The following is an 11,233-nucleotide window of genomic DNA, read 5'->3' on the forward strand; positions in this document are numbered from 1 at the left end:
TAAGAATAACATATTGCAGTTATTTTCTAGAAAACTGTAATATACAAATTCTAATCTGTTTTACTTATATGTATGTATGTTCAATTTGAATTTGCACCTTGAATAATCTATCAGTTCCTTTTCGTGGTACATATTCAACATAGAAAATATTCGTTATATGTACGTTCACTTTGAACTGGCACATTTAGTAATATATCAGTTACTTTTCGTGGTCATCATATATTATATTAGATAATCGTTTTAATTTAGGAAGGATCAAATTTTTGCGGTTAGTTTTCAAAGGTTTAAATTTGTTGGGTTTTTTAATTTGCGAGATTTCTTTATCTCGATTGGTTATTTGAAGTTACTATACATTGCAAGTAAAATTTCCGAACGCACTCTGTGGATTTGGCGCACATTAGCGACATTTAAAACTATGAATGCTATGATTATGATTAGTTATGGTCTACGGTTATCAATTGACAACTGATTTTCATAAAGCGGTAGATGATGATTTAAAAACGGTAGAGCGGTAGCAAAGCGGTATTTGAAGCTAAAAAGCGGTATATCTACCGCTAAGCGGTAGACCTGGCAACACTGTTCCTTCCCTAATACAAAATGGTGGACAACCTCGTCCCCTTACATTTCTTCGCATCTGATCCGCTAGCTGCGCCTCGCTGCGCATCCCGCTACTTTCTCACGGATCGTTTATCCCCTAAGTCGCTTCGCGCGCTGACCCGTCGCGGCGGACACCCTTGTCCGTCCGTGGATTCCTTCACCTATGCGTTTACTCTGCGCTTACGCGCGTAACCCGTAAGCTACACGGCTCACGGTTCGCGAACACTCGCTATGCTTCCGCATTCTATATGACGGTCTCGACCGTCCCCGTCCGTTCGCTGTACGCGACTTTCTATCTCTCGCTTAACTCGCCCACTCGACCTCTAGCTACGTCTACGCGTATCTCTAATCCTCGCTTTCACTTTATATTTCTCTGTATATTGACTTTCCTCTTCCTCCATTCTTTTCCGCCAGCACTCTGCGCTTACATCAACTACATTTACCGGCTACTCCGGTGACGTTGGACGCTACTTTCCGCGGTTGCCTGTTCTGTTTTCGCAAAGCTAGTACCCCCATCGGTCTTTGCGTCGCTACATCTTTCATCATTCGCTTCACGCGTATATTCTAAAACATTATTAAACTTCCCGGTCCGTGATCGGCGAATTCGCCCATTCAACATTAATAATAACCGAAAAAAAATCCCTTTGCGCCACCGCGTCCGGCTCCCTTCATCGTTAACTCCGCGTCATCCTACGACGTTCAGCCAGCCCGGCTCGAAACGTTAACTTTTAAGTTTAAGCTGATTAACATCAGAGGAAAGGCAAACAACTCGCTCAACATTATACGGACTAATTCCAATCCTGCGCATCACCGCCCCGTCGTCCAACGTTCCTCTCTCTCGCATTCTCTCACTCTCGCACGCATCGCGTATTCGCATGTCGCGAGATGCGGCCCGTGGCTGGCTCGCCAGCGACGGTCGCAGTGTCCGGTGAGGTTAGGCAATTAGCTTTCGAAAAGCGCCTCGACGTCCTGTTATTACAGGAACCATACGTCAGGAGGCAAGAATCGACCCATGTCTTTTACGGATTAGGACGAAGTATTAGGGTGGTTGCAGTGCGCTCACAACGTCCGTGGGCGGCTGTGGCCGTTAGTAATCCAAATATGGATCTCTTATTTATCTCGCAGCTTAGCACCCCGCACTGCGCGTGCGCGGAGGTGCAGGCACCCGGCTTCTCATTCTACGTCGCATCGTGCTACTTCCAGTACAGCGACGGGATAGAGGAGCACCTCAGGCACCTCGAGATGGTGTGTCATTCGCTGAGTGGGCAGAGATTAGTCATCGCGGTAGACGCTAACGCGCGTTCGTCTCTCTGGGGCCCACAGGGCACAGATGAGAGGGGGGCTAAATTCGAAGATCTGATTCGGGCGTTCAGTCTTCAAGTTGTCAATGACGCGGCTCAACCTCTCACCTTCTGGACCGCCCGCGGATCGTCGTACATCGACGTGACGCTGGTGTCTCCGACCATGAGCCAGTTCATCGGCGAGTGGAGGGTCAGGGAGGATTGGACAAGTAGTGACCACAATTCCGTGGATATTGGGGTGAGGGCCTCGGGCAATGATCGGGGAGCCGAGACCAACCGGTTCGACACTCGTCGTGCTGATTGGAATAAGTTCTCCGAAAGCCTAAGTAGCCTGTCGGAGGCTAGACTCAAGGCCATCGACCTGGATTCTGCGGAGGACGTGGAGAAGATGGCACGAGAACTCGCGGTGGTGCTGAACAAGGCCTGCGAGTCCTCGATGCCCAGGAAACGTAGGTTTAGGAGATCCAACCCGTGGTGGACCAGCGAACTGACCATCCGCAAAAAGTCAGTATATAGGTTAAGACGTGAGGTCGTCCGAAGGCAAGGAGAGTCGAATCACCAAGAGCTGCTCGATAAATACCGCTCGTCTTTGCGGGAATACAGCAGGGAGGTGAAAAGGACTAAACTCGAAAGCTGGAGGAACTTCGTTACGTCGCACCGCAACTCGGACGTCTGGGGCTTCGTTTACAAGCAACAGGCTGAAAAGCTCCGGGTTGAGAAGGCGCTTAACGCACTCCGGCGTGGCGAATGCTATTCCAAGATATTAGAGCAAACCGCCGGCTATCTTCTGGACGTGCATGTTCCCGAGGATAGGGCCAGTGAGGACACGCCGCAACAACAGACTATTTGGAATAACTCGCGAGAATTCCCGGAAACGGCTGACGCTCCGTTGATTACGGAGCGAGAATTGGCTGGGGCGGTTAGGACCTTCAAGAATAATAAGGCGCCGGGCCCCGACTTGGTCGAGGTCACGGTTATCAAAGCGTCGTGTAGGATAATTCCAGATCAACTCGTAAGGCTGTATAACGGGTGCCTTCAGTGGGGCGTCTTCCCCTCAGCCTGGAAGGTGGGCTCTCTCCGAGTCCTCCTGAAGGGCGAGGATAAGGACGAGAAGGACCCGAAATCTTATCGTCCCATTTGTCTCCTCTCGGTTGTAGGGAAATTGTTCGAAAAGCTTCTAAAAGCTCGAATAGTCGATATATCACTGGCGCCTGATAATGTCTCCGCTCGGCAATACGGGTTCACGCCTGGAAGGTCGACGGAGGACGCTATCGTGGAGTTGAGGCGGATGGTTGGTGAATCCGAAGGGAGACACGCCGTCGCTCTGCTCTTCGATATCTCGGGTGCCTTTGATAATGTCTGGTGGCCCCTAGTTCTGAGCAATTTTAAAGGTAGGAACTGCCCCGGAAACGTTTTTGGAGTGCTCCGGAGCTACTTCAGCGAAAGAAGGGTGCAGATAGAATTCGCGGGTAGGGCGGTTTCCAAGCAGGCCACGAGGGGATGCCCACAAGGCTCTGTCATCGGCCCCGCCTGCTGGAACATATTCGATGTCTTCAATCTGCGCGTTCACATTATGTCAGTCGCTACTTCCGAAATACCGATCCGAAGCGAATTCTCCTCCTGCCGAACCTTTTGTACGATCCGCATAAACGACAAGCTAGTCCGAGTACAAAATTAGATAGTTTCACTATTCTATTTTTTAAATTAATATAATGGATTCATTTTTCTATTATTAGAGTACATAATACATTATACATTAATATTACATTGACTGCATCCAACAGAAAAAGCAGCTTTGCAACTGTTGTAAAATTCTTTAATATGATTGGTCTTGCCCTTAATTCTTCATTGGATCGAAATGTATATAAATCATATTCAAAAATTTTACAACAGTTACAAAGCTGCTTTTTCTGCTGAACACAACCTTTTTATATTACGATTTTCTTCTTTTTTTTTTTGAAAATGATACATATCGTTTATTAAACCCATCCATTGAACTTTGTAACTCTATTTTTTTAAATCGTTATTGAATACGTACACCTCATAACATTTTTTTTTTAAATCAATTTGTGATATATGTTAACACTTTTTCACTCATCAAAAGATAAAATTAAAAATTTTTCCTGGAATTACAAAATTTTGCATACTGAATGAGGACATACTACATTTTGAGCAATTGTTAATTAAGAGAGCTGTGAAATTAATGTTAAAAAAATGTGAAAGAGCGTTTTAATGTATATAAGATATCATATGTGAAAAATACTTTACTTTAAAACAAATTGATGTTATGAGGTTATATTGATGATATGTATTACATATTAATATAATTTTTACTTTCTTAAAGTATTTAAAAACTTTTAAATGTTAATCTATGTGTATAAACCGTAAAGTACAGTATACTATCTAATTTAGTTATTGTTGCAAAAAATAAACTTAGTTTATATAAATTTTAAAACTTATTTTTGGTTTACACATGTGATATTTTAAAATTAGTAATGCGTTACTTATGATATTAGTATCTATGTTGAATATGTACCAGGAAAAGTAAATGATAGATTATTCAAGGTGCAAATTCAAAATTAACATACATACATATAAGTAAAACAGACTACAATTTGCATATTACAGTTTTCTAGAAAATAACTGCAATATGTTATTCTTAGTGCACAAAATATAAAAGTCGGTTATTGAGATTCGTTTTGAAATTTATACTAGCCCGTAAAATGAAAAATTATTGCTTGTAATTCCAGAGTACCAATCTGTTAATGGCTCGGAAAAAGAACATGGCGGCCTGCTCTCAAAAGACTTCTGATGGGTGGAATAAATAGTTGTAAATTTTTGTTCGAGTAAGCAAAATTCAGAAATTATACTGCCTTCAATAATTGCCACGTTTAATGACCTTGTCGTAATAAATTTTATGACAGCAAGTAGCAAAAGTATTACAGTTGAATAATAAGATTAGATTAGCATGAAATAAGGGTTCACCATATTTTACCTTTTTTTGCATGATCCTCAATTTCACAAATCGAGTCTTGTCCAGGTTAATGCAAATATTTAATTAGTCATAGAAACACTATTACGTTTTGCATTAGCAGTTTAAGAATTATATCACTCATATATAAAATATTTTATCTATACCATAATGACACTTATTTCACACTTGCATCTTGAATTAATATTGATTTTTCATATTGCATATTACGTCAAATAATCAATAATAAACTATTTAACCGTATAGTTTCCTTGTACTTTACCTGAGAACTTCTTATTTTTGATTTTGGATTCATGTATTATAATATTTACTCATTTTGCAGTAAAGGGGAACGAGACATCAAAATAATGCCAATTTGACGTCATATTGACCGAATTTAATCATTTTTCGATCATGATAAAAATCTCGATCTCAAATGACTTAAAAATGACTTTATATTAACTTTTTCATTACTGTTATTCTTTTCATTTTATCATTTGAGGTCGAGATATTTGTCATGATCAAGAAACGATTACATTCGGTCAATATGACATCAGATTGACATTATTTTAATTGTTTTTTTCACCTCACGGTTGTAACGGTTTGTAATTAATGAACTACTCGCAGAAGATACGATGCAACAAGTTATCCAAGTAATATATATTAGTGCTATAACTGAATTTATATCTTAATCTTAGAACTTAAAGAACAAGTAACAATGTTTAATTAATTTCTGAAGATTTTCTATATAAGAAGATATTTCTGAATTTTGCTTACTCGAACAAAAATTTACAACTATTTATTCCACCCATCAGAAGTCTTTTGAGAGCAGGCCGCCATGTTCTTTTTGCGAGTCATTAACAGATTGGTACTCTGGAATTACAAGCAATAATTTTTCATTTTACGGGCTAGTATAAATTTTAAAACGAATCTCAATAACCGACTTTTATATTTTGTGCACTAAGAATAACATATTGCAGTTATTTTCTAGAAAACTGTAATATGCAAATTGTAGTCTGTTTTACTTGTATGTATGTATGTTAATTTTGAATTTGCACCTTGAATAATTTATCAGTTCCTTTTCGTGGTTGTTCAATAGCTAATTAATGCCAATTTTTTAACAAATATAAAACTATAGATAAATTTAAAATAAGTTATATTCCAGTATGAGTTATTAAGATGATATAGAAACAAAGAAATTACTACCATGTAAAGTTATTTATGACAAGGATATCATTATAAAAAAAAAACAAAGAAAGAATAAGCATATGATTATTGAATACTGATTTTCAACTATTTATTTTATGTATAAGAAATATCTATATATATGTCATAGAGATGGGCACAGGAAGCTAGTAAGTAAGATTTGAATATCCTCCTTGATATACCACACCACGACGGGAGTGAAAAACACTATAAAAAATCTGTGGAATAAAAACTGAAAAGTAAAGTACTTACAAATAATCAGCAAATTTATTAGGCTTCCAGCCGCCAAAATATCCGCAGAAATTGCCACGGATCGTAACCTCGGTTTAAGCCTTGAATGCTTATTTGAACTTACTCGAGTTCATCTTTCTTTAGCCTTCTCACAGGTACCTGGAGGATCAAAATTCTCACTCCCACCATTGGGGGATCGTTGCACGTCTACTTCGTAGAACGTACGCTTCTCGACCTTCGAGAATCTTCTCTACATTTCGGTCGCTATGATGTAGCGATTAGGCTACTGCCTCACTTCATTATTACACAGGCTACGAGCCTCACTTGAGCTAAAGCTCCTCGCGCGGAATACCAATAAATCAACGTTAACCAAAGAGCGTATTTCTCACTACAGAAATACGCAGAACACAAAGTGCCGGCCGGCGTCTTCACAAGATGGCTAACGAACGTACAACGACCAAAACGAAGAAGAAGCGTGGACAAAGAAACAAGGCGTTCAGCGCCTCGCTCGGTCTTCCCGAGCATCTCTTGGTTAATCGATCATAACGGTCGTCGAGTTACCGACCAACAACATGTGCTCACTGCCGTGCGCGCGACCTTTAACTCTAAACATTCCGCCCGCCTTCATTATGCAATTAATGAACAATCTGCGGGGAGTCGTGCATAACAGGCAATGGGCACAGTTTGACTACTGGCCGTTTCAAGACTGACGTTTGAGTTTTAACAGTAACTACTCTGGTATGGCCATCCTGCCCAGGATGGGTAGCAAGGATTCGCCCCAAGGGCCACTTAGCCGGTGGATAGCGTTCATCAATGACTAGAACTATGGTTCCAACTTGGAGTGATGGCATGACTCGATTCCATTTATAGCAAGAATAATACCTCTGTAAGCACTCTTGAGACCATCTGGTCCAGAATGACTCAAAAGTTTTTTGAATAAGCTGCCACCGTGACAGCCTAGAGGTCTTAACTAACTCGAGAGACGGTTCTGGGACAGTCAATGGGGCACAGCCCATAAGGAAATGTCCGGGGGTTAGAACGCTAAGATCGTCAGGGTCCTCACTCAATGGACACAGTGGCCGTGAGTTCATTACAGCTTCGATTTGAGCTAAGAGAGTGCTCATCTCTTCGTAAGTAAACGTGGCAGTGCCGACTACCCGTATGAGATGGTGTTTCATGGATTTAACCCCTGCTTCCCACTTGCCTCCAAAATGAGGTGCGGAAGGGGGATTGAAATGCCATTGAGTACCATTGTTGGCTAACAGATTAGCCAATTTGGATGATTTTTTGAGCTTGCGAAAAAAGCCGTTGTAATTCTGAATCTGCTCCTTTGAGAGTGGTGCCACAATCACTGGTTAAAGTAGTACAAATTCCACGCCTTGAGACAAATCGTTTATATGCGGCTATAAAGGCGTCAGAAGAATAGTCGGTGACTAATTCCAAATGAACGGCGGAGGTAGCAAAACACACAAATAGAACTACATAGGACTTATAAGTGCGGGCGTTTTTTCCTTTCCAAGTCTTTATACCAAAAGGGCCTGCATAGTCAATACCGGCGTGAGTAAAAGGGCGAGAAGGGGTAATACGCTTGGAGGGAAGTTGTCCCATCAATTGCTGAGCCCGCTGCCTACGGAAGCGGGTGCATTTAAGACATTTTAAGATCCACGATCGAACTGGGATTCGCCCACCAACTATCCAGTACTCAGTACGGATAGTAGCTAAGGTAACTTGAGTACCTCCGTGTAATGCTCGCTGATGCACGTCAGCTATAATAAGCATTGTCAAAGTTGATTTACGAGGTAAAATCAAAGGGTGTTTTTCATCCTCGCTTAGGAGAGAGTTTTGTAAACGACCTCCTACTCGGAGTAAACCTGATGCGTCTAGAAATGGTGTCAGGCGAATGAGGGGACTTGATCGAGAGATCGGTAATCCCTTAGTCAGATAGTTAATTTCTTCAGGGAAGAATAATTGTTGCGTGACTTGCACCCAAAACAATTTTGCCTTATTCAGTTCAACGGTCGTTAAAGACGTAGGGAGAGAGGTCAAAGGAACACGGCGGAATCTACTCACAGCTCTCTGACATAGGGCAGTAATACGGTAGAGCTTATTTAAACTAGAGTATCGAGAGATAAGACTCCATTCCGTCTTTGGATTAGCGGTAACTACGTGGACAATTGAAGGCTGTTCTTCAAAGTTGTCCGCAGGGCATTGTGGCGTAACAGGTTGTGGCCAAGACGATTTATCTTGAGATAACCATGGAGGCCCGTGCCACCATTCTGTGTGGTTGGAAAGCTGAGAGGGAGTAACACCTCGTGTGGCGATATCTGAAGGATTATGATGGCCGGGTACAAATTTCCATTCCGCTTGAGGCAAAGTTTCTTGAATGAAACTGACCCGATTCCGAACAAATTCTTTCCACTTTGATGGATGATTATTGAGCCAAACATGAGTAATTGCGGAATCAGTCCAAAGAATAACAGGTACGTTTGCTAACTGAATAACAGACAAAATGTGGGAAACTAACTTAGTGAGTAAGACAGCGCCAGACAGTTCCAGCTTTGGAATCGTCATACGCTTTAACGGGGCAACCTTGGTCTTGGAGGCACCAAAATAGACAGAGGTAACTCCTGTCGAATCAATGACTCGAAGATAAACAACGGCAGCCATGGCCTTTTGGGAAGCGTCTGAGAACCCATGAACTTCGACTACGCTCTGACTGGAAATTCCGATCCACCTAGGGATGGTAATGGTAGGTATCTCACGAAGAGCATCTAAAAACTTATGCCACTGATCTACAAGATGGGACGGCAAGGGGTCATCCCAGCTGATTTTTATCGACCAAAGTTCTTGTATAAAGATTTTTGCTGTTACAATAATGGGTGACAGAAAGCCTAACGGATCGAAAAGTTTCGCAATAGCCGATAGAACCTTGCGTTTGGTGACGTCAAAGTTAATGTCATAATTAAAAGTGAATTGAAACAGATCGCTAGATGGTAACCATTGCAACCCAAGAGTCTGAATAATGGCTTCATTGTCGAAACCTACGGTTAAACATGAGATCTGTTCTTCCTTGGGGATTGAAGAGAGTATTTCGGCTTGGTTAGAAGACCATTTCTTAAGTTTAAAGCCGCCCGCCATGCACAATTGTGCTAATTGAGAGACGACTTCTTGTGCTTGCTCTATACTATCTGCTCCGCCAAATAGATCGTCAACATAACGTCCTTTTTGCAGGCTCGAAGCCGCCAAAGGATACTTGGAACCTTCATCGAGTAACAATTGCTGGATGGTACGTAACGCGAGAAAGGGGGCGCATGCTAGGCCATAGGTAACAGTAGTGAGTTGATAGGCTCTTAAATTGAGTGATTGATCACACCAAAGGATTCTCTGAAAGTCCCAATCGTGGGGATGAACCTCTATTTGACGGTACATTTTTTCCATATCAGAGGAGAATACATAGCGAAATTTACGGAACCAAAGGAGAACGTCGAATAAATCGATTTGAAGCTTCGCTCCAGTATGCAATAAATCGTTTAATGAAAACCCCGAGGACGAAGGGCTGGATCCATTAAATACAACACGCAATTTAGTGGTGAGGCTTTGCTCTCTTTGCACACCGTGATGCGGTAGATAATAAACATGCTGAGGTTCCGGTAAATGTGGAGAAATTAACCTCATGTGATTCAGCTCCTCGTACTCGGTTAGAAACTCCGTATAAAGTTTTGAATAACTAGAATCTACAGAAAGTTTACGAGAAAGTCGTAACATAATTTGAGCGGCCCTTTGCCGTGAATTGCCGAGGTGAGTCATTGATCTTTTGAAGGGTAATCGAACTACATATCTCCCATCCTTATGACGAGAGTGAGTCGAAACAAAATGATCTTCACATGCTTGATCGTCAGCAGAAAGAATGGTGTTAGTTGAAGGGACTTCGTCTATCTCCCAGAACTTATGTATTAGACGATAGAGATTATCGTCAATGGATATATGAAAGCTGGAAGAAGTATCAGTGGACACTCGGGGGTGCGTAGGACCCGAAATGATCCACCCTAATTCGGTCAATTGTGCCATAGGAGACCCGATGGGACCTTTAATGATTCCTTCTTGGAGAATCTGACAGTAAACTTCTGCCCCGAGTAAGAGATCAATTTGACGAGATTGAAACCATTCAGGATCCGCCACCATTAGATCTTTAAAATGTAACAATGATTCCTGCTTAGAAGAAGCGGAAGGTAATGAAGTAGTTAATCGTGGCAAAACATGAGCGGGTACGGTGCATTCGAATGACGATTCGAAATGTGGCTTTAATTGAAAATGTACTATTCCCCTTGAAGTATTACATTTCTTACCACCTACACCGATTAAGGAAATATTTGATCTGATTCGAGGTAAGTGTAATCGTTGTGCTAAACGTTCCGTAATTAAGGATATCTCGGATCCTTGATCGATAAGAGCACGAGCTTGACAGCAGTGTCCGGTAGAAGACCGAATAGAAACTAGCGCAGTGGCTAATAAAACAGTGTGTTGATTAATCTTGTTTAACTCGATAGAATGAAATACCTGAAGAGGTTTCTTTTTCTCCTGACATGCGGTAGAACCTTCTGCAGGAAGATTCTCTGTTTTGTTCGTTTCAGATGGAGTGGAAGCACAGTATATACAGTAGCGCAACTCTCTGTCGGCACCTTTGATGTTAGTGAAGCCTAAAATGGAGTGCGCATGCGCGGCCGAGGCGCGTAACCAATCAGGGCACTGTATTCTATCTCACTTCTGCTCTCTGTTTATAACCTTTTCTCTCTTTCTAATTTATGTTCTAGCAATGTCCTAACCTAATTTGCACATTTGAATACGCGTACTAACAAGTAACTTTTATAAAATTATCTTAATTTATTTCATTATTCACAGCGAATACAGAAATCTATAGTTCTCGTTT

General features: G+C 41.6%; 1 protein-coding gene across 1 annotated transcript; it reads right to left on the reverse strand.

Annotated features, from left to right (window-relative positions):
• Positions 1-6,941: 6,941 nt before the first annotated feature.
• On the reverse strand, positions 6,942-10,891 carry LOC108774017 (uncharacterized). The gene is made up of 3 exons (XM_018540024.1): positions 10,864-10,891; positions 7,995-10,811; positions 6,942-7,657 (listed from the first exon to the last, which is right to left on the reverse strand). Exons 1-3 carry the CDS (start codon positions 10,889-10,891, stop codon positions 6,942-6,944), a joined length of 3,561 nt encoding a protein of 1,186 aa, XP_018395526.1.
• Positions 10,892-11,233: the final 342 nt, after the last annotated feature.

Source organism: Cyphomyrmex costatus, unplaced genomic scaffold (assembly GCF_001594065.2).
Source record: "Cyphomyrmex costatus isolate MS0001 unplaced genomic scaffold, Ccosl1.0 scaffold1043, whole genome shotgun sequence".
Lineage (NCBI taxonomy): Eukaryota > Metazoa > Arthropoda > Insecta > Hymenoptera > Formicidae > Cyphomyrmex > Cyphomyrmex costatus.

Coding starts and splice junctions, on each gene's coding strand:
- LOC108774017 (XM_018540024.1), bottom strand. CDS start 10,891: ATGTCAGGAGAAAAAGAAACCTCTTCAG. Junction 10,812..10,863: donor AGAAAAAGAAACCTCTTCAG/GTATTTCATTCT, acceptor CTGTTTTATTAG/CCACTGCGCTAGTTTCTATT. Junction 7,658..7,994: donor TACTGAGTACTGGATAGTTG/GTGGGCGAATCC, acceptor TACTTTAACCAG/TGATTGTGGCACCACTCTCA.